Genomic DNA, 23725 nt, shown 5'->3' with positions numbered 1-23725 from the left:
AGGGAGATTGGCTTGTCTGCTTCCCAACCACTGCCTCCCTCACCTTCCCTCGGGAGAGGGATGCCAGAGCAGACAGGGCCAGTAGGGCAGTTGTCTGCCTTCCCATCCTTCATCAACAGGCAGCCAGACTGTAAAGAACGTGCTGTTGTGACACCAATGGCAGGAGCCAGAGTGTCAGTGGGATAAGTCAGCCCCTGTCCAGGTTAGGAATGGTGCACAGGGCATGCTCAGTGTAGTCTTGTGAGGAACTCACATATTTGTCCCCCAGAGTGGCCAGTCTTTGGTCACTGGTTCCAGGAAAGGCATCATGGTCAGTCGTTGCCAGAGGAACAGCCACCTCCACTGTTAATGGAAGTGAGAGGTTAAATCAACACCCCTCTCTACCTCCCTGTCCTCAAGAAGAGCTGAGTTTTGAAGAGGAAGGGAAAGACAAGAGTTCTCTTGGGGTTGACCATGACCCGACCCAACCCCTCCACAGAAGTACCTGGCTCAGACTAAGAGAAGGAATGAGATGAAACAGAGCCTCAGATGGCACTTTTAACCTAGGCAAGGCTTTGGAAAGCTTAATGTGACTGCAAATTTAGCACCCAATCTAAATAGGCTGAGAGAGGGAAACAGGACAGAATCTGAGTGAAAGCCATGATTTAAGAAAATAGATCAAATTCATATTCATATTCCACTGAGGTGAGAACCTTAGGCACCTAGTTAACAAATACAATATTCTGCAGTTACATTGTGGAATAGAGAACGAGTCTGAAGCTATCTAAAATAGTCTTTAAGGAATACACACCTGTTTTCCTATTTGTATACATACAATGAAATATATGGAAAGTTCAATATTTTCATCAGAGTTAGAATTAAAAGATTAGTTACATGAATGCAAAAAAGTTTTAAAACATTTGTTTTCCCATAATATATATTTCTATGGACTTTCTGTCTACTTCTCATATGTAAACTCGTTTTGAACATAAAGTCTTATGTGCAAACTTTCCCTACATAAACTGTCAGAGATTAAATCTTAAATCTATGCCAAATTGCACATGCAGAAAGTCTTCATTTTGTTTTAAAACATTTTTAAATTTCAATTTTAGTTTCGTAATAGCTCCAATGTGATTTGTAGATACAATTCTAAGAACACATTCCCTTCTTTTCTCAATCCCTTTACTCCTTTTTCTTTTTTGTTTTTATTTTTTTCAGATAATTTTTTAAATTTACATAATGGTAAAGAGGTTCATATGCATTATTTCTATCACAACTGAAGTTAAACCCACCATTTGAGTAAGCACTTGCAGTTTTAAAGACCAACAGAGTGGGATGTGAAATTAGCCTAGCAATTAAAAAGTTTGTGTCTGAAGTAGAAGTACCTGGGTTCGGTCCCTGGCTCTTCCTCCTGACAATAACACAGATCCTGGGGTGCAACAGTGATAGCGCAATTATTTTCTGACCATTATGTGGAAGACCTGGATTGAGTTCCCATCCCCTGGCTTTGGACTTACAATTCTGACTTACTTCAGGTATCTGACAGGTCACAGGGGTTCTTTTGGTTTTCACTTTTTTAAAGATTTACTAATTTTTATTGCAAAGTCAGATACATAGAGAGGAGGAGACATAGAGAGGAAGATCTCCCATCTGCTGGTTCACTCCCCAAGTGAGCACAACGACCAGTGCTGTGCCGATCTGGAGCCAGGAGCCAGGAACTTCCTCCAGCTCTCCCATGCAGGTGCAGGGTTCCAAGGCTTTGGGCCGTCCTCGACCGCTTTCCCAGGCCACAAACAGGGAGCTGGATGGGAAGTGGAGCTGCCCGGATTAGAACCGGTACCCATATGAGATCCTGGCTCCTTCAAGGTGAGGACCTTAGCTGCTAGGCCACTGCGCTGGGCCCAGTTTTCACTTTTTATTAGTGACATTTTATTTGAAAGGAAGAGAGACACATGCACACACATACACACGAGAGAGAGAGAGAGAGACAGAGAGAGAGAGAGAGAGGTTTTCTCCCTAGTAATTTACTCCTCAAGTACTAGGAACATCCTGGGCTTGACTATGTTGAAGTCCTCAACCCAGATCTTCCACTTAGGTGACAAGCATGTAGGAACTTGAGCCATCTGCTTCCTACCAGAATGTGGACTAGCAAGAAGCTGGATTGGCAGCAGAACAACCAAGACTCACACCATGCACTCAAATTTGAGATATGGGCATCCCAGGCAGCAACTTGGCCACGAAGGCAAAACGGGTGCCTAAGAGTGCTGGGCTTCAGTCTTCTCCTCTGTAAAACAGCAACTGGAGCTGTCATTTTTGGGGCTTGACCAAATGCCATCAGATGTTCTGTCATAGTGCTATGTTGACACAAGTGACCTCTGAAAGAATGCTGTCATCTGAACACCTGGGGGCCATCTCGGGCACTTAACACACCCCCAACACTCTACCACACGCTGTTTAATAAACTGTAGTGTTGTTATGACTACTATCAAACAGAGGAGGTCATACTAACGATTGCTAAGCAATTGTATTTTATGAGCCAATTGGGGAAGATAGACAATATCAATGAACGAAAAACCTCTTTGAACTCAGAGAACCTGAAGAGGGTCCCTGATTTCCTCTAGGGTGGGAAAAAATGGGATTCTCATATTACCCATTGACAGTAGTGTTGGGAATATTGTCTAGGCAAACAGAAGTAGATCCTGAATGTTCCAGACATTAGGAACTTGACTTTGAATGAGCCTTTCTGTGTGTCAGCTATTATATTAGTTGTTTTTGCCTACATATCATTCAACCCTCAAATAAAAGTAAATAATACCACTTGCTACTTTTGATATTATAAATTAATTTTGTGGGTCCGGCATGATAACCAATTAGTTAAAATCCTTGCCTTACAACCGCCAGGATTTCCATATGGGAGCCGGTTTTATTTCCCTTCCAGCTCCTCGCGTGTGGCCTGGGAAAGCAGTAGAGGATGGTCCAAAGTCTTGAGAACCTGCATCCACATGGGAGACCAGGAAGAAGCTCAGAGCTCCTAGTTTCAGATCAGTTCAGTTCCAGCTGTTGTGGCCATTTGAGGAGTGAACTGGCAGAAGGAAGATATTTCTCTCTGTCTCTCCTTCTTTGTAGATCTGACTTTCCAATAAAAATAATAAATAAACTTCTAAAGGAAAGATACATTTTTAGAGAGTATAGTGATTTAAATGTTTATGTCCCCTCTGGAATATTTGTTGACATTTGATCCCTGTTTTGGTAGTGTTACAAGGTGGTGTTTTTAGGAGGTGACTGTGCCATGAGAGGTCTGCCTTCATGGATAGGATAAGCTCCTTGTGAAAGGACTGGAGGGAATGAGCTGGGCTCATTCTTGTCCTTGCACCCCTTCCACTGTGTGCAGACATAAGCCAACTGATCTGCAAGATACTGCAACAAGGTGCCATCCTGGAGTCAGAAACAAAGTTCACAGTGCACGTGATGCCTGTCAGCACCTTAATTTTGAACTTCTCAGCCTCCAGTACCCTGAGACATAAGTATGTGTGTGTGTGTGTGTGTGTGTTACATGCAAATCATGTACTCAACCTCAGGCATTGTTCTATAGTAGCAAAACAGACTAAGACATGAGGTTTGATAGTATCCATAGGCTTATGAAAGACAGTCTTAAAATAGGACATTTCTTCCCCCTTAACACAGTATCACCAGGATTATTTTTTAAAGAGCATTTGTTGATTGTGGATCATGTACTAGACACTGCCTGGGAATCTAGGACAAAAGTGAGCAAAACACATCTGGTCAGTGCCTTTATTAAGGTTATTTTCAGAGAGAGAGAGAGAGAGAGAATGAATGAATAAATTATGGAAATATCCACAGGTGCCAAATTTCAAGCCAGGAGGAAAGCTGAGGAAGTCTGCCACTGAGGGAATGACAAGTCAATGGAGACCTGAAGGATGTGAGCGGATCCCTTCTAGGTAAAGTAGGAGGGGAACGTTTTCTGTGCACTAGATGGTAGGCTTTCCTTTGTGGTGGACAGGAGAGAGTGTGTTTCCGTATGGAAAGTGGAACCATATGAGGCCAGAGAAATTGTGGTCGGGCCACCCGGAGCTTTGCTGGCCGTGTTAAGGAATGGGGACTTGATTCTGATGGTGATATTTTCCTAGGAAGGGACAAAAAAATAATATTTGGTGTTTGAAAAGCTCACTCTAACTGCTGTGAAGATAAAGGGTTAGAATAGTGTTCTTCGGGGAAGTCGTGAGTCCAGGTAGTAGGCTGTTTAGCTAGGAAGGAGTGGGAAAACCTATGTACTTCGGTATTCTTTAGTTCCTTAATGGACTCTTTAAGTTGGTTTCCAATTAATGTATTCATAGGAACCAAAACAGATATGTTATTTTGGTATTATATTGCTATGTTATGCACAGACCAGATCTAACATTTCAAAAAGATGATTTTATTATCTCTTATCCACCTGACTATTCATCTATCTGCCCTTCACTTCCTCTATCATTTTAACATTTATTCAGCACTTAGTATTTATGGAACATTACAAAGACAGATAAAACATAAACACAACTCTATGATATAACAATGTCCAATTTGTGAGATAGGGAATAATTTTAATGTGACTGGATAAAATTTCCTGGATATACTACTTAAGTAGAGGAATGACTTACTGGAATATAATGAGTCATCTTATACATTTTCTTTACTAAGATAAAATACAAAGGCCAAAATTTTCCTGTTTTGTACAACAAATAATACTAAGTGGCCATGTGGCCATTTATTTTCCTCAGATTTCATCCAATAATAGATGGGACAGGAGACTGAACAATGCAAATAAAACAGAAAGCAAACCTTTGCACATTTTAACAGATCATTTGTAAATGATAACTTTATAAAAAAACCATTTTATGGGTTTCTTTTGGCTTTGAAACAATGCATTGTTGTATGCTTTTAATATTCTTCAAGATACTTGACAGGAAGTAAAAATATGGAGCTGTGCCTGGTAAGGAAGCCTAGTGACTAAAATACTTGATTTGCATGCAAAGTGGCCCCGCTTCCCATCTAGCTCCCTTCTTGTGGCCTGGGAAAGCAGTCGAGGGTCCCTGCACCTGCATGGGAGACCCAGAAGAGACTCCAGGCTCCTGGCTTTGGATTGGCTCTGCTCTGGCCAATGTGACCAAGTGAATCCTCAGACGGAAGATCTTCCTGTCTCTCCAGTATCCCACCTGAATCTGGTTCTAATCATGGCTGCTTCACTTCCAATCCAGCTCCCTGCAAAAAGCTCAGTTATATCTGAGCATCTATTTGTCTATCTATCTACCTTCCTGTCCATCCATCCATCTACCTCCTATTCCTTCTACCTCTTTGGAGAATCCCAACTAACACAGCAGTACATTATCCCCTTGGGATAAAGAGAATGCATGATCAGATGACATTTCCTAGCACTATCTGAGTTCCCCAGGTTGAGGTGAAGTCCCACTATAAGCCCTGCACCTGAGTTATTTAATCAGCAAGCACTGAGTGCAGTCAGAAGGCCTTCTGGTAAGCTTTTGGTAGTTTCCATATCACCACTGATGATAATGACTTAGGTAATTGCTAAAAGAAAATGAGTCATTCCATTTTAAGGAAGGTATCTTTACATAATATTTAAGTACAGTAGTAAGTAATAACATCTTGTGTTTATGAGAAGAATATAAACCATTACTTTAGCACACAAAAAAATCTTCATGATTATTTGCAGAATTCTTTTACTACCCAAGAACATGTCAAGGCCTTTCTTCCCTCCTTCTTTCTATAACTCTCTTGCCTACCTTAGAGCTAGAAGTGCGATTAATCTGTTTTCAGTAACATTTTGTGTCTTATATTATTATTATTGTTTTAAGATTCATTTATTTTTATTGGAAAGGAGATTTATAGAGAAGAGGAGAGGCAGAGAGGAGGAGAGGCAGAGAGAAAGATCTATCCTCTGGTTTGCTTCCCAAATGGCTGCAATGGCTAGAGCCAAGCAGATCTGAAGCCAGTAGCTAGGAACTTCTCCTGAGTCCCCCAGGGAGGTGCAGGGTACCAAGGCTGTGGGCCATCCTCCACTAGTTTCCCAAGCAGAGAATTGGATTGGAAGTAAAGCAGTTGTGATATGAACCGGAGCCCACATAGGGTATCAGCACATTGAAGTGGAGGATTAGCTAGTCTAGCCAATGTGCTGGCCCCTCTTACATGGTTTAAATTCAGATTATTACTCAGAAACAGGAGATGAAAATCAACTACTTTTTGGAATTTAGGCAATTATAACAATTTGGCGATACAATACATTAAAATTTTGAACTTAAATATTTTCAAACTTAGTACATGTTCCAGAAATCTTTTTATAATAATACCTGCTAGCCTTAATTATTGAACTATTTCCATACAGTGTGGTAAGTCTTACACATACATAACCTCATTTAATTTTCAACACAACTTTCTATATAAGTAACTTACATTTTATGGACCAGAAAACAATCTGATAGATCAAATGAGCTTTTTAACAACGAGGAAAATAGTCAAAAGAGGTCAGGATTTCAACTTGCAAGCATATTTGACCTCCAATCTTTATAATCTAAACTACTGATTTTCCTATATGTATCCTACACTGCCCAGATTCATTGTAAAGCTAACTTGTTATGTTATTTATTATCATTATAGTCTTTCATTCAACAGATAATTATTAAATGTTTCTTAGGTGGTGTTTTGGAGGAAAAACAAACAAAATCTTGTGCTACCTTCAAGGAGTAACATAAAATGGGAAAAGGTATGGTGCTGAGGACATTGAATTTAAAACCCAGTAGTTAAACAAACAATAGAAATGGAAGATGGCCCTGCTTCCTTGTATGTGATGGTTCTTATGTTACTGATGAGCCAGTGTGGTGGCTCAAAGAGGACTCTGGAGTGAGGCTGTTGCAGTGGAGGGGGCCCATTCCAGTCCCGCTAGGTGTAGTTTATGGTCTTGGGAAAGTCACATGGGGCAGTTTCATACAAAAGAGGAACAAAACGAATACCCACCTCATAGGTGGTTTTGTGAAGGTTACTGTACTTCATGCTTAGAAGAGCTCTTAGCACATAATAGTTATTTAGGTATTATTGATTATAACTCTGTTTCATAAGGTTTTTTTTCTTCCCTAAACCTTCCATGTTCAGTCATCTCTCACTCAACCTTATTTATTCTGTTTATCTGTTGTGATGGGCGGAACAGGCACTGCTTGTCTTCTGTTGTTCTGGCTAGTTTGATCCCTTTCTAGAAACTTTCCTTTCCTCCTACATTACTTCTTTAATTCTTCCTCAATTTTTTTTTAGTGTGATGCAAGGCTACCTCCCTTGGCACAGACAAAAGACACTTTTAGTTTGCAAAATAAAGATCCTTTAGAAGAAGGACTAAAGTCAGAGAATTGGTTATGATAAGAGATAGAGCTCCCAGGAATACCTGATTAACTCTTGCAGGTCACACTAAAGCATCACCAGTATGGTCCATATCCCGGTACCAGAGTTGATACCCATGGAGAGAGAGAGAGAAAGAGAGGGAGGGAGGGAGGGAGGGAGGGAAAGAGAGAGAGAGAGAGAGAGAGAGAGAGAGAGAGAGAGAGAGAGAGAATCTCTTTCATTTTTTCAACTTGCCAAAGACAACGTCAAAAAATAACAGGTCCAAGTAAAGATCTCTGCCTGATATAACTTAATAGCATAAAGCTGGTGGCAAGGGCCATGATAAATGGATTTACAATAGTAGGTAGCCCTTTCTTGCTTCTCACAATGATACTGAGATTTGGTGTTTTCATACCTGGTTGTACATCAGAGTAACCTGACATGCTTGTTAATAGCTACCAATCACTGCTCTCCACTTCTTCCCTGGGGTCTCGCCTTTATCCCCAGTGATTTATTGTGTCTGAGGTGAGGCCTTAGAATCTGTATTTGTGAGCACCGGGATCCCTGGATAGCATTATTTATGTATGTATTCATGAGACATGGGCTTAGTAATAAAACCACTTTTGTGTGTGTCAAACTGACATTGAAAAGCAACTTATTTGAAAATAAGATCCAGTTTCACTTAAGCAATCTGCTTTTCTGAATTCTAATGAAGAGAGACTGGGAAGAGAGGTTGAAAAAGCAGTTGTCATTATTCTGGGAAAAAAGGGTTGAAAAAGCAGCAGTCATTATAGTCACAGAATCAAATTTTCAAACTGGAATCAACACTAAAGACACAGTCATGATTCTCCACTTTGCATATACAGAACCAACTCTTTCTGTGAAATGAAAGATTAAAACGAGAAAACTAAGACCCACAGACACAGTGACTTTTCAAAGTGAAACAGCAAGTTGAACATAATTCATAATTCTTAAAACTATCTTTACTAATCACTCAAGTGAACTGGCATGACTGCCAATTTATGACATCGAATCAATCCAAACCAAAGGTGTTTATTTTTTCAACAAATATGACAGAGTAACTATGTGCCATATTTAGTTTTATCAAATACTTGCTAGAGTCACATTTTGGGGAATTAAATGGAATCTTACCTTTAAGAGGCACCTTGACATCAAGGCCATAGAATAAAGGCAAGAGAGAAGAACAAGAATAGAAACAGAAACTGCAGAAGAAAAAGAAGAAGATTATGTGCACCTGAATTTTGCAGCACCATTCAGGCAGTACAAAACCTCAGTGTCCGACAACTTTTCACTTACACATTAACCACCCTCCTTTTTGTTTCAACAATCCACACCTTCCATTTCTCTGATTACTCATAAAGCAATGCTACGTTCAACTAACGTTAGTTTTACATTTTAGAATTATGATTGGTTATTACAGATAACTGATCTAAGCACCCAATTTTATAGATGAAAAATGTAGGCACAGAGTACAAAACTGATAGTTTAACTTCACACCAGTTCATGGCACAGTAAGGATTAGAAATTCCTTGAGTCCTGTTTCGTCATCTATTATTATTTCTATGTTTCTTGTATGATATGGTATTGTAAAACGTAAAGCATGACCAGAGCATATGTGTAATCATGCAATGATATCATTGTTGGTTAATATGGTAGGTTTTAGGACTAAAGCAGAGATGAGAGAGCAATAATATAGGAGATAAACACATGAAGAATTATCCCCGTTGAGCACTTCTAAGAGGGAAATGGGATAATACCAGTAATTAATAGAAATCAGTTATACCCAGGTTTAGTGACAATGTGTGATTATCTTCCTGGTATGAAATATTCTACTCCAATGACCACATCAGACAATGAAGGTTTGATCTTGCAGCTGCCATGCTGCTAATCCAGACGTCCCCTTACTTGACTCATGGAAATGAAATGGGTTCTGAATTGTCCTTTTTCATCAGAAAAATCACTTTAGAAATCAGCTAACAGGATGTACAAGGACATGTTTATTTAGCACTGGTCTATAACCGACTAATTACAAAAAGTCACAGGGCAAGACACTTTCTTAAAGTATTGATTAATTTCTTTGGTGATGTACTTTTACAGAATCAGTGAGTCTCTGGCTTGATTACGACATTTAGTAACATGTGTTGGACATACTATCTTTTAATAGGGGTCATGAATGCCATTGCCATGCAGCACACATTTAATACCACTGCTTACACGGTTCTTGCTTCATGATGGCTAAATTCTATAAAAGTGTTGTAAATGTGGTGCTAACAGCTATGGATTGGTGACTAATCCACTATTCTGAAAAACAGACTCTGGCTTTGTGTGTGTGTGTGTGTGTGTGTGTGTGTTTTCTTTTATTCCCTGGATTTACACCTGTGGTAGGAGAAGTTAAAGAGGAGAGGAATGGAAGGCTTCCCACTGTTCCCATAAGAAGGCCAGACATCAGAGCTACCTCTCTATGTGTGAAGGTTGTACAGAGATTCTTGGTCCCTGCAGGTTGGTGAACAGATTGGTAGTAAGACATCCTAATTTCTGAGCTTGATTTTATGAAGATTGGTTGTTTCTTCTTGTTCAGACTGTCTAATCTAACTGACTCACTGTTTTATTATCTGCATAAAAGGGGCTCATAGCGTCTGCTGTTTCCTTCTCATGGAATAGTTATTGGCATTAAATGAGACGATTGCAGTGGCAATGCTTTGGGTGTGGTGAACTGCTATGTACAATTGGAACTATTTTGTTTGTTTGTTTCAACATGTTTACCTAATGTGTGCTGTGTGCATGGTAATGAGCAACAAACAATGGATATTGGATGTCCCCCAAGTAACTGCTCAAATTCTCCAGGCAAAGAATGAAAAGCATCTCTGACATAAGTGACCTTTAGCATTCTTACTTTTTTTCTTTGTAAAACTAATTCGTATCTATCAAAATTCATGTAGGAGGGACAATTGATGATAAGTACAATAACTACGCAGTTAGTAATTCCAGGGTCCATAAACAAAGCAAACATAATCAAAAAGAGACACTCTCCATTCCTCAGTCTGCAGGACAAATAGAACTGAGGTCAAGTGAACAGAGGTGCTTTTTAACCTCATTGTTTATTGAAATTTCTAATCAACTGGATTGTTTTTGAGGTGGTTTAGTTTACTGCCACATGTAGAACATGTAACTTTTATAAATAAAAATCATGATCTTCTATTAAGTATGTTATTCCATAATCATAAATATTTAGGAAATTCAAACTTAAAATATGTATTGAGCAGAAGAATTGTGAAAAAAGCTCATGAGGATTTTGACAGTAAATATAATGCTAGTCATTTTTAGCAAAATTTCCATGAGATTTAGTTAGCCAATAACTAAGGTGGTAATATTCACTAAATATTTTAAGTTTTTTTCTTTCTCTCTCTTTTTTTTAACCTCAATAAAGTTGGAAAAGAGTAGTATCATAACATGTTATAGGCAAATGGCCTTAACTGTGACTTCCTCCTTAAGTCAGCCGAGTGGAGCTTGTGAATTTGCTGGAAGAGTGGCTGGGAGGGAGGCATGCTAAAGCGAAGGAGATGGAAGACAGCAGGCACATCCTTATTCCAACAATCAGGGAAGCTGAGAACAATCTCTGCTACCTGTCGGCCTTCCTGCCAAACACTAAGCAACTAGACTCTGTCCTCAGTTTATCACATTTCACCTCGGCCTCACTCAGTCTTGCAGGAGGGAAATTCACATTTTAAATTTAAGGTTGGAATTTTTTTTAAAATAAGACTACTTGATTTGACTTACATTGTCTTTGTGTTTCCTAATTGTCACATAAGTGAGCTCAGTTATGTCTCACAGAACCCATGAGACGGGGAGAGGGTAAGTATTATTATTCCTACTTTATCAAAATGGTTTAGACAAAAGAGGGGGGACATCACTTATTCAAGTTTTTTCTAATCTATTTTTCCTTTTTAAAAAGTATTATTATTTTATGATACAGTTCCATAGACTTTGGGATTTCCCTTATCCCCTCACCAATTCTCTTCCCATTCCCACTGGTTTTTCCCATATTATTACAATACTAAAGTTCCTTGTAAACAGTCATAACTCCATCATTGCAGGCACAGACAATGGCAGAGTCCAGCATCTTATTGTCAAGACAAATTTAAGTTTAAACAAATGTCTGAAATATCCAACCTGCATAAGACTCTGGGGTCCAGACCCTACCAATTGCCTCTGACCTCTCATACAAGAAAAACTGAACCAAATTCTAACCGTTGTCTCTGGAGTGGTAGACAGTTTCCTGTTTACTCCTTGTGTGGCCAGGGAAGATGCTACAAAGCAGCTACTCCCTTTTTCAGTTAAAGGATTCAAGTAGTTGCCCTGAGTCAATCTGACTGGGAGAGCAGGGCAGACTTCTTTGCCATTTGTGTTGTGTTCCTCAGCAGGACGCCTCCTGGCATCTTGGGCAGGAAAGTGTTTTCATTGGGCCAGACTACTCAGCTCACTAAGCCTGCTCAGCACCTCTGCCTGAGCCCGTCTCCTCTCTCTCACCACCTCTACACTTCCAATTACTCTTTGAAAAGCCACTGCACTTCACCTCCCTGATCCTCCAACACCTGAAACACACACTGGTTGACTTGGGAGTCACAGTGTCTCCTTCACGTCACTGAGGAAGTGACAGGACCACAGAGTCACCATGTGCCACCCTAAGGGAGGTAAACTGTGGCACAAAAATAAAAAGGTACTTAGAGAATAATAATGGGAAAGATGAAAAAAATGAAGGCACAAAAATATTTTTGAGGGCCCGGCACAGTGGCCTAGTGGCTAAAGTCCTCGCCTTGAACGCCCTGGGATTCCATGTGGGCGCCGGTTCTAGTCCCGGCAGCTCCACTTCCCATCCAGCTCCCTGCTTGTGGCCTGGGAAAGCGGTCAGGGACAGCCCAGGGCTTTGGGACCCTGCACCCGCATAGGAGACCCGGAGGAGGTTCCTGGTTCCCTGCATCGGATTGGCGCACATCAGCCCATTGCGGCTCACTTGGGGAGTGAAACATTGGATGGAAGATCTTCCTCTCTGTCTCTCCTCCTCTCTGTATATCCTGGCTTTCCAATAATAATAAAATCTTTTAAAAAATATTTTTGAATAAATAATGAAGTAGTACATTAAAACTCAGGAGGAGCCAGAAAAGTGAAGAAGGTAGAACTGCAGAAAAAAATACAGAGAAGAATCAACACAAAAGGCAAAAATGTCCAGGCCAGGAAAGAGATGGTAGAACCTTTTCTGGAACCCCGGGCTCAGTCTGAGACTGAGGGCTACGCGGATGATAGCTACACCTGCCTGTACAATTATCCATCACGGAGAGGAAAGAACAGAAACAGTGAGTGAAACCAACAGGACCTTCTGATTAAACACATTAAAAAAATAAACCCAGATGTTACACTGAACCCGTACCTTTTCTTCCAAGTCCTTTATTTGTCTTTTCTGGATGTCTGTTTTATCTTCTAAGTCTCGGATTCGCTGAAGAAACAATAAAGAAAATAATTAGTAGCTGATTATTAGTATAGAAAAATCGTTTACCAAACTAAAAAAAAGTTCATGAAACATTAACTTTAGTACATGAAGCTAGAAAGATTCCATGTTTATTTTTCCATATTCAGATGGTTGTTTTATTTTCAAAATTTACCCATGCTTGTTATAGAAAGTCATTGACATTGACATTGGCTGTATTTCCAAAATTACTTGCTCTCCATCTCCACTGGCCTTATCTGTGCAGACCCCTTCCTCTTATGACATAAACACCCCTCCACACTAACACCAATCAGGTGTACCACAGTTTTTTCTTAGTGAGTAAGAAGAGTAAAAAAAACATGCTTTGTGGTGTATCACTTGGATTGAGATAGTCATTATTTACTACCAAAGTAAAAATGGCCAAAGTTGACTCATGGAAAAGTAAATGATTCTATTTGTCTTTTGCTAGCCTTTCTCTTCCACCTTCTTTAAACCCTGTTCCAGGATGGAACTTCTTCACAATGACACCTGGTCCAATTCTTATAAAACAAAACAGGGATAATACTTCAACAAAAAATTTCCAGGAAGGAACTGCTAAACTCGGGGGGGAAATGAACCCTAGCCTACAGCAAACACAGGAGTAGTAACCCTATGGTTAGCAAGGCCTCCAGAGCTGTCATTGGACTTACCTGTTAACTGGGCAATGAAATCCCACTCACTGAAATAGTGCAAATTTGAAGTCAACATTACATAGATCAATATTTATTAGGAAGAAAATTCCTTTCACATTTCTTTGGACAGTCTAAAAGTTTCTTTCTGATCATGCAAGAGATTGTGCCATGCAGGCTTATTATTTGATACTTGCACTGGGAACAGTAGGAAAATAGAGAACTGGAATCTAAGAAGGAAACCTGGGAAGCCAAATGGGGTGATAATATAGAAATAGAGGTTTTTATAATGCAAAGTGGGAAGAAAAAAGGGAAACTAGGATATATGATATTTGAACTTAAAAATTGCAATTCATTTCCCCCAAAATAGTGGTTCTCAAATGGAGGATGACTTTGTCTTCTTCCCACCCAAAAGGCATTTGGTAATATCTGAACTTTTTTTAAAAAGAATATATTTGTTTATTTGAAGTGTATGAATCAGTTTTAGCATAGTCACAGAGTAGTACAGTCATCACCACTACCTGATTCCTTATTGTCCCAACAGTGGCTATGTTCTGCAAGCAACTAATGGGAAGATGCCAGGGACGCTACTGAACATCCCACAAGGCACAGGGAAGCTCTTCCTCACCCTATTAAGAAACAAGCAATTGGGCCAGGCACAGTGGCCTAGCGGCTAAAGTCCTCGCCTTGAACGCACCGGAATCCCATATGGGTGCCAGTTCTAATCCCGGCAGCTCCACTTCCCATCCAGCTCCCTGCTTGTGGCCTGGGAAAGCAGTCGAGGACGGCCCAATGCACTGGGACCCTGCACCCGCGTGGGAGACCTGGAGGAAGAGATTCCTCGTTCCTGGCTTCGGATTGGCGCGCACCGGCCCATTGCGGCTCACTTGGGGAGTGAAACATCGGATGGAAGATCTTCCTCTCTGTCTCTCCTCCTCTCTGTATATCCGGCTTTCCAATAATAATAAATCTTAAAAAAAAACAAAAACAAGCAATTATCTGGCCCCCAATTGTCAAGTGTGCCAAGACTGAGAAACTGTTCTAAAGCAAAGGGGCTGAGGTTTACACAGGAGGAGATGGTATATTTGGTCATAGCAGGACCATCAACATTGAGCTTGAAATTATACAACAATGAACACTGGAGAAGGGGTGGCACTGGAATGCTGATGGTGTGTTTTTATGTGTATAGTGGGTAGGTAGATATATCCGTAGGGTTGCCGGTGCTCCGAAACAAAAGAATAAATTTGTGAATCCATCTACCTTGAGTTTGCAAGTTATTTTTTGGTGAGGCTCCTGGATGTGTAGACAAATGCTATATTGACAAGATTAGGTGACATGTGAGATGACCACAGAATCCATTCAAGCCATCAAGTCTATACGTGTTAGGCACTGTCTTACTTTATCAGGAATGTGTTGGTTGTGACAGAAAACAGAACAAGAGGCATCAACTGGCTCCTGATCTCAGATGCAATCAGCTCCAGATGGGAAGGAAAAATGTAAACAGAGGGAATGAGAAAAATAGGAAAGGTAAATCATGTTAAGCATCTTGTATTAATAATATTCATCACCCATCTCCTAGTACAGTGGTTAACTTAAAGAAGCTGCCCACATATGTTTGTTAAACAAATCATGCTATATGCGTGGTTCCTTACCTTCCCCATTCCCTTACCATCAAATTCAACAGGAAACTTTGTCAGATTCCAAACAGATACCCTTTCAATTTGCTCCTTTTCATCCCTTCTGAGAGCAAGCACACTAATTAACCATCACTCCTTATCAGAACTGGGGTTTGATAGTACCAGGTCTTTCTGCTTCTTACATTGTCCAACCTGGACCTATGCATAGCACCCCAGTCTTAAAATGGGAAAATGACCATGGAAGTCCCCTGGGCTTAAATGGGTGTGTGAGACAAGAGGGGTAGGCAGGATTAACTGAACTGTACTCAGAATAAAATCCAAGTTCTTGCAGGGCCTCACATGAGCTTTCTCTTTCTTAACCCACTCAACTTCACCTCCTAGAAACCTCCCCTGGCTCTGTGTGCCCCTGCCACGCTGCGCCTTTCTTTGCTCCTCATATTTTCCAAACTTATTTTCCATCTAATAACACGGCTCTTGCTATCCCTATCTTCAAGGGTACGATTTGCCAAGGCATGTATGTGGTTGCTTTGTATTTCAGACATTTTCCGAGGGATCTTATTTGGCCAAAGTGGCTAGTTAGTCCCACTCCCAAATTCACACACACCAAGATTCACACATATCAATGATTTCGCATGACCCTTAATGACATTCTCTGAAAAATGTTTCAGTCATTGTTCATTTGTGTCAGAGCTTTGTGGGTTTCCATTTACAATGCAGATGAGAGTAGCCGCCGTTATGTCTTTATGTACTCTATATTTCCCTGCATCTAATACAAAGCAGGCCCTTAGTCATGGTTCTGAATGAGTGTACCATGTGATGTGATCTGCACATATTTCATCAGTGTTCCAGCTTGATCACCAGGGAGAGGATCCTGTGAGAGGTAGAGCTAAGCTAGGAATGGATAAAGGAGTACAGTTGAATTAATGCAGAGGAGACAAAAGCTTGGAGGTATAGCTGGCACTGAGGCAAAGTAGGTAAAACCACTATCTGTGGCACCAGCATCCCAGGTGGGCACTGGTTCAAGTCCTGGTAACTCCATTTCTGATCTAACTCCATGCTAACGTGCTGGGGAAAGCAGAAAATGGTCCAAGGTTTTGAGCCCCTGCACCCACATGGGAGACCCAAAAAGAAACTACTGGTTCCTGGTGTTAGATTGCCACAGCTCCAATTGTTCCAGACATCTTGGGAGTGAACCAATGGATGGGAGATTTCTCTATGTCTCTCTGACTTTCCCCACCGCCCCATCTCTGCAACTCTGTCAAATAATAAATCTTAAAAAAAAAAACAAAACCATAAGACCTGTAGGTAGGAGATCATGGTACAAAGGATACTGGGAAGTTGTTCATGAATAGAGAGGACAGTATGCTATGTATAGCCTCAACTCAGGTTTTGGGGGATGGTAGTCCACTAATGAAGGACCTGAAGAGAAATGCGTAGGAGTAGACTCAGCTAGAAGCGGAGGTCATGAAGCTTTTGGGTAAGAATGTTCTGCCAGGATAAGAGGGAAGTACCCATGGTGAGATGCTTGGAGAACTGAAGACAAAATGTGAGAAGTCTTTCGTGAAACTAGGCCTTGGAACCTGCATGTATTTCTATGCCCTTTATCAAGATATGTCAGAATTGTCTTTGTGTTAATCTCCTTTGTCTTCATCTGTAGATCCTAAAGTTGGTGAGGGCAGGTCGATGAAAAAAAACTCTGCAGTTAGCCTAGTATCTAGTACCTAACATTTAATTGTTAATTTAAATGTTAGCTGAATAAATGCACAGATGATAGATTATCCCAGAGGACATCTGGCAGTGCATGGAAGCTGACGCAATAATGAAAGGTCATGCACACGCCTGGGTAACAGGTGTGAACAGAAAGGATCAGCTTCAAAAATAGCTCAGGGGAAATGTCAATCGGGCGTGGTGTTATATTAAAATTCTCAGAGGCAAGGGGCAGAGATTTCAATGTTTCCAACCTGTGGGATTTGGAATGTGCTGATTCTCTTGCTCACAATAGGAAGTGGAAAAGGCAAGAGAGGCAACCGTGCCTATTTGAGCTCATCATGAAACATTCAGGCAGAAATGTATAATAAATAGTTAATGGTATGCTCTAGAAGTTAGTCTATATAACTATAAATAACAAATGCTGATCATTGCTTTCTGGAACAATTCTCTGAAACTCAAAGATTGATTAAAAGGGAAGATGAATAACTGGAAAAGACATATTCGAATGATCATTTGTTCAGTGGAAGTCTCTGAGGCTATGAGATGTAAGATGCCTATCACCACAGACGTGGTCAACAAACAGAACCAACTTGCTCAGGACTGAAGTAATGACAGGTTGAAGAGAGGCTCAAATGGGATGACAAGGTCTTACTTACAGATATATTTAGTTAACTATTAGCTCACCTTAAAAATAAGCACATCTGTGGTTCCATTTTTGAATGAATGCTCCTGATTGTTAGAAATTTGTACAGAGGAAACCCTTGACCCTCTATAGAATAAAACTGAAGTAATGTAATAACATCAGAACTTATTATTCAAGAATAAAAATTATTTCATTGGTTAGAACTCAAACTTTTAAGATGGAATCTCAAGCAGCACTGGTAGAAATGTACATGTATTTATCATCTCTGGAATAAATGAAGTCAAACAGTCTCTGCTATTTGAGTAATCTGCTGGTCTAGAAAGATTCACAAAGATCTTGGCTATAGCTGAAGAGTTAGTGTGAAATGTCATGTTCCCATAATTTGGTTTAATTGGTGTCACAAAACAACCCTTTTCTTCTCATCTAGATCTCTCATGTACATAGGATTCTCACCTATACACACGAAATGCAGATTTTGTATGAACTGTTTGCTATAGCTTCTGAATACTATAGCTTAACACTTTCAAATCTGTGATTGCTACTAAACATGTTTCTTGACCAGGACCCAGCAATCACCTGTCAAACTATGATATGGATGAAGAGTTGGGATTAAGAAGTTTGGCTGGGATGAATATTGGATACCTGGTTTAAACTTAGCTGGCCTAGGTGAATATTTTAAGTCACAGATAAGGTAGGAACATGACAGTACAGTGCAATAGTTATAGACATGTCTTGAGGTATTGTAATCCTGGCTCTGTGGTTTACTATGTATCACCTTGCGTAAATCAGCTTGTGTCCTGTCTTCAGTTTTGACATCTCTAGAATCAGGATGATAAGACTACTTAGCTCATAAGGAAGCGTGAATGAAAAGATGTAAGTAGAGCCCTTAGTTTAGTTCCTGGCACATGGCGAATGACAGTAAATAAATGGCAGCTTCCAGGCTTTGTTCATGCTGCTGTCTGTGTGAGGAATGCACAGAAAGGCTCTTGGTTTCTGCTCCAGATTTGGTCAGGCTTGGTTATGGACTAGAATAGGAGGGGGTCACTATGCTGCCGTGGAGAGTGTCCAGCTTCCCTGCATAGGCGCAATAACAGGGACCCACGAGATTCAGGTAATATTTCATGACATGGTAGTTCTAAAAAGAGTGGCTCATTTTGTCAAGGTTGAGTCATTACCATTTTGTGTCTGCTCGTGAGTGACCACAGTTGTCAGGTTCTGACAGTCACTTCCATCTCCTGCGCTCCTCCACACTGCACTCACTAGCGTGTGGTTAGGACTCTGTGCCAAGGCTTCCTGGCGTAGGGCTGACTGCACGGTCTGGCTGCCCAGTCCTCACCTGATGGGCTTGCTGCAAGAGCTCCATCCTCTCCTGGAGAATCTGACAGTCGTACTCTCTGCTCTTCCTCAGCATCTGTCGCCGTAACTTTTCCACTGCCGTCCTCAGCTCCTCTTGCTGTTTCTCACTTAATAACTCACCAAACTTGATAACAGTTTCCTGCTGCAGAGCATTGTACAAAGTAGCTTCCAGTTCCTGGATTCTCTGGCAAATAGAATTAGAGATGTCTAACTTTGTAACTCAGCATTTACGTGTCACATGGGAAGGTGTGTGTAAGTGTGTCCGCATGGGTATGTTACTTTAGTCTTACATGTTCTTAGCAATAAAAGACATTTTGGGGCTTCTCCACCCAGATGGCCCTTCTGGAAATTCTCCCTGTATGAGATTCCCTAACAGCCATTCAGCTCGCAAGTCAGCTTCTCTAGTGAGGGACATTTGCTCTTTTTCATTTCTTTCTATATTTTTAAAATTCACCACTTTTTAACATGTTGCTGCATCCACTTCATACATAGAAATTAACATATACACATATCTACCTTTTTCTTGAAAGTTGGGACATTAAAATCACAAGATGTGGGATTCATGACAATAACTAGAAAGTGAGGAAAGGAGGGATATTGTTGTGTAAGTGGAATAACCCAATAAGGACAATAGTTATAACTAAATGCCAAACAACGTAATATTTACACAATTTTTTTACTGTCTATTAGCTTCTACATATCAGAGAAAACACATGATTTTTATCTTTCTGTGCCTGGCTTATTTCACATACTTTTCATTGTCAGAATTTTACCTGGTCATAATAACTATAACTCCTTCTATTCTCAAATGTTGCTGAAGCTAAATTTCCTTTCTTTTCCACTTCAGATGATTAAACACATTGATCATGATGACCACACTTTAGTAATAAACAGTCTAGGTTGGATCAAAATGCTTGAAATTGGAGATATATTTTATTCCCCAAATGCTACCATTTTTCCACATGACAAACCTCTGTACTTGAAGATGGTCTTATGGTCTCTATATTTTTTCTTGAAACAAAAATTGAGAAAAGTTGATCAAAAAGTGACCTTAGTCCCATAATTGGCCTGTTTCAATATGCTAAAATTTGTACTTGCTCTGGGTAGGATATTTTTCTTTGAACATTTCCTTTTCTAAGTGAAAGGTGTATTGTCTTTCATATCAGACTTTTAAGTTTATATATGCTTTCAGGCATAGTTGCCAAAACTGCAAACTTATTCTCTGTAACTTTGACAGAAGTGATTGAACATTCCCTGGTTTGAGGGTATTTCCTAGTTCTTGTCCCAGACTAAGCCGACCTCAGCTTTCAAAAGCAAAACTTAGGGGCTGGCATTGCATCATAGTGCTTGAAGCTGCCCGGGATCAGTTCATCCAGGTTTCTGCTAGTGACCTAAGAAAAGCACTGGAAGATGTCTCAAGTAATAGGGTCCCTGTTCCTACACCGTAGACTCAGGTGGATTTCTTGGCCTGGCCCCAATTCCAGCCATTATTGAGGCTGTCTGGGGAGTGAATCTGAGGATGGAAGATCGCTCCCTCTCTATGTCACTTTGCCTTTCAAATAAATAAACGAATATTTTTTTAAATTAAGTATGTTTTTCTGAATGAGTATTCAGTGGTCTTTTCTGCATTTGGACCTGCATTAATACACTGCTTCAATTTATGATACGCAGGTAATAGAGGGAAGGAAGAGGGGTACGAAGGCAACGGAAAACTCCCTTCCTTGTTCTCTAATTTAGTGACAAAGTCACACTCTTTTTTTTTCCATATCGGTTTCAGAATCTCTTACTCAGTTTGGATAGGAAAGATTAATTCATCTTTGTTACAAGCACAGCATAAATGCTTCAATCTTTTCCCAAAAGTGACTCAAGCTGTTTCCAGGAAAGCATTATAAAAACCTCTTCTATATTCCTTGAAATATCCCTCTAAGTTCTTTTTTTTTCCTTTTTCTTTTTCTTTAAATTTGATTCATCACTGTGAATGAATGGAGCTGGGCATAAAGTAAGAAGCAATGTGAGCTGTAGTCCAGTACTGAGAACTCTGCAGCATGAATCGGGTGCAGGCAATTGCATCAGATGGGGTCCTCCAGCCACAGAATCTACCACCAGTGGAAGGTGCACTCTCGACCAACACAGCCATGCCCCGGGGGCTGCAGCATGGCAGCTCAGCCCTGGAGCTCAGCCCAGCCCAATGTCTGGAGTCAGAACAACACCCCACCCTCAGTTATCTCTGACAAAGTTCTTATCCTCCTTAAGCCTTGATTTCTTCATATGCATGAAAGAATAATAGGATATGTAGCTCAGAGGACTACCATGAAAAACAAGTAAAATATCTCTCCCAAGAATTGGACACATTATTCTGCTGCAAATTCCCAAATGACTGGATTTGATTGAATAAGATTTCTCATCAATTCATAAAGCCATCCAATTTATCCTTCACCTAAATATTTTTTAAAATTTTAAAGAAAAGTACAATTAAACATAAAATATTATCACTAGTAATATTTTAACAAAACTCCTGAACTCCTTGTGTTGTTCTGAAATTAGAACTAGAAACCAATGAATAAATTACTTCTGTGTTGTGGCTGATTCAAGCACATGACATGATAAATAAATGGGATGATTTATGTCACAGTATATAATTATGAACATCCTAAGTGTCTCTACTGATTATTGTACCTACCATGTATGCTTGGTCGAGAGCCTGCTTTCTGTAGTCAAGTTCCTCCTCCAGATAGCCCTTTATTTTGCAGAATTGTTCCTATAACAAAGGATCACAATCATTTATAGAAAAAGTCAGCTTCGTTAATTAAAGTGATATCGAAATTGAACTGATCAATGTTTTCCTTAATCCAACCATAGGAAAAACAACACGTATTTGTAGATTTGCAAATTCTCATTTCTTAGAGAATTACTTCGACTTTCATGGGAGAGTGTCAAAGAACGACTCCCATTTCCTGCTCCTTTCAGCCCCTAGCGACCAGAAAGCAATCCTACATTCTCTCTCATGAAGTTGGTTGTTTCAGTACTTCACATGCGTTGAATCACACAACATTTATCTTCCCATGACTAGCTTATTTCTCTTAACGTCCTCAAATTTTATCCATGGAATAAATGTTCTATCCTATGTACACACCACATGTTGCTTAATTCATTCATCTACCAACAGACTTTTGGACTACTTCTGGCTACAGCAAACAATGCTGCTGTGAATACAATGTAAAGATGTCTCCTCCGGATTACTGTTAATTCTTCTGGTTATATATTGAAAATGGGATTCCTGAGCCATGTGGCAATCCTATTTTAAGTGTTTTTGTTTTGTTTTGTTTTGTTTTGTTTAGCAATTGACACATTGTTTGGCATAGCAGTTTTACTGTTTTGTATTTCTATCAACATATTCCAGGTTTTTCACAAGTTTACCAACACTTAATATTTTGTAACTTGTGATATGGATGGGATTTCGTTTGGATATTTTAAAAATCAGAGTTACACAGAAAAATTATTTTGGCTAAGAATGAAAAATGCAAGAAAAAAATTCTCTTCAGCTTTAGCTTTTAGAAATATTACAAAATTACATACCTGTTTGGGACAACACAATTTGAAATTGTTGGATATTTCTGAGAATTTTGCCCCATTGTATTCACATAAAATAATGGGAAGAATTACATCTTTCATGACTGCTAGTTAAAACTGACAAGGGCAGTTTATATTTCATTCGCCTTGCACATCTTACATTTTGTTTGAGGTTTCATCTTTGTACTCACCATGTCACTTTCCAGTTCCATCATCTTCTGGTGCAGGGCTGCCTCTGCGCCTTCAATCTGCTGGATCCACTAAGGGGTTCACAAAACAATTATTTAATGTCATGTGTATCCTGTCCATTGTATATGGATGTGCCCAGTCTCCATTCTTTACATGTCATAGAGACTGAGACATGAAGGGAGATCTCAATGCAGTTTTTAAACTCTAAATTCAGAAACTAGACCAAGTCTTCCATCCATCCATCCATCCATCCCATAAATGTATTTCCTAATGCCTACCGCGTGTCAGGCACTATGCTAGGTACCACAAGATCAACTAGATTTTTGCTCTCACTAGCAGGCATCATGAGAGATTTTTCTTAATGGATTGGAATTCAACGAATGAGAGAGATGTTTGGGGAAAAGGAGAAGGAAGTTCAAGGCCAGAAAGGACACCCTATTCCATAGCAGCATGATTACAAGGAGCATGAAGAAGGCCAGATGATAATATAGAGATGGTAATTTTTTAGCATGTAAAATTGAAACCAGCAAAGAACTGAGAAACTATTGTTGTTAAGTGAAGAAATGTTAAATTTCACAAAACATCTTATCTTTCATAAAGCTCAGAATATAGTTCTTTTACATTGTATTGATGTTATTATGAATCTAATTACATGAATGAGTTTAGAGTTTGAATACTATGTGAGCTGACCACATACATGCTTTAACGGAATACACTGTCTCTCAAGTTAAATATCAGCTTATATCTCAGGGAAGCAATTGGGCATATTAAGTGTGGGCAGGGAGACAATGTTGGTTCAGATATAATTCTTGTGTTTCATGGCTGAGCAGCCCTGAGTGATTACCTGATTTTTCTAGGTCTCAAGTTTCTTATTGTAAAATCGAGTTGATATGCATATGAAGATTAAAGGAAATAATTCCTGCATGGTACTGTTCACCATGCACTGAATGCACCAGTGGTACTCAATTGCTACATACTTAAGTTAAAGTATGTGGTGCACTGAGCACTGATACACACTAGAAGCTTAATGCATTTATGAGCGGGAACCAAATCTGATCATGCTCATTGAGACTGAAGAGGTGATAACCTC

General features: G+C 39.8%; 1 protein-coding gene across 2 annotated transcripts in view; it reads right to left on the bottom strand.

Moving 5' to 3' along the window:
- The window catches only part of JAKMIP2 (janus kinase and microtubule interacting protein 2), a 66472-nt gene that overhangs the window by 2125 nt on the left and 40622 nt on the right, over positions 1 to 23725 (bottom strand). Inside the window, exons 16-20 of one of the 2 annotated variants that reach the window (XM_058677698.1) lie at positions 22638 to 22706; positions 21557 to 21634; positions 18857 to 19060; positions 12806 to 12871; positions 8512 to 8582 (exon numbers count right to left, since the gene is read on the bottom strand). In XM_058677698.1, coding sequence (XP_058533681.1) covers positions 8532 to 8582; positions 12806 to 12871; positions 18857 to 19060; positions 21557 to 21634; positions 22638 to 22706 — 468 coding nt within the window. In that variant the 3' untranslated portion in view covers positions 8512 to 8531. The remainder of the gene's footprint in view (positions 1 to 8511; positions 8583 to 12805; positions 12872 to 18856; positions 19061 to 21556; positions 21635 to 22637; positions 22707 to 23725) is intronic. The other variant, XM_058677699.1, reaches the window with a different exon arrangement.

This window comes from Ochotona princeps, chromosome 19 (assembly GCF_030435755.1).
Source record: "Ochotona princeps isolate mOchPri1 chromosome 19, mOchPri1.hap1, whole genome shotgun sequence".
NCBI classification, from domain to species: Eukaryota; Metazoa; Chordata; class Mammalia; order Lagomorpha; family Ochotonidae; genus Ochotona; species Ochotona princeps.
This window is presented reverse-complemented; position numbering and strand designations above follow the sequence as displayed.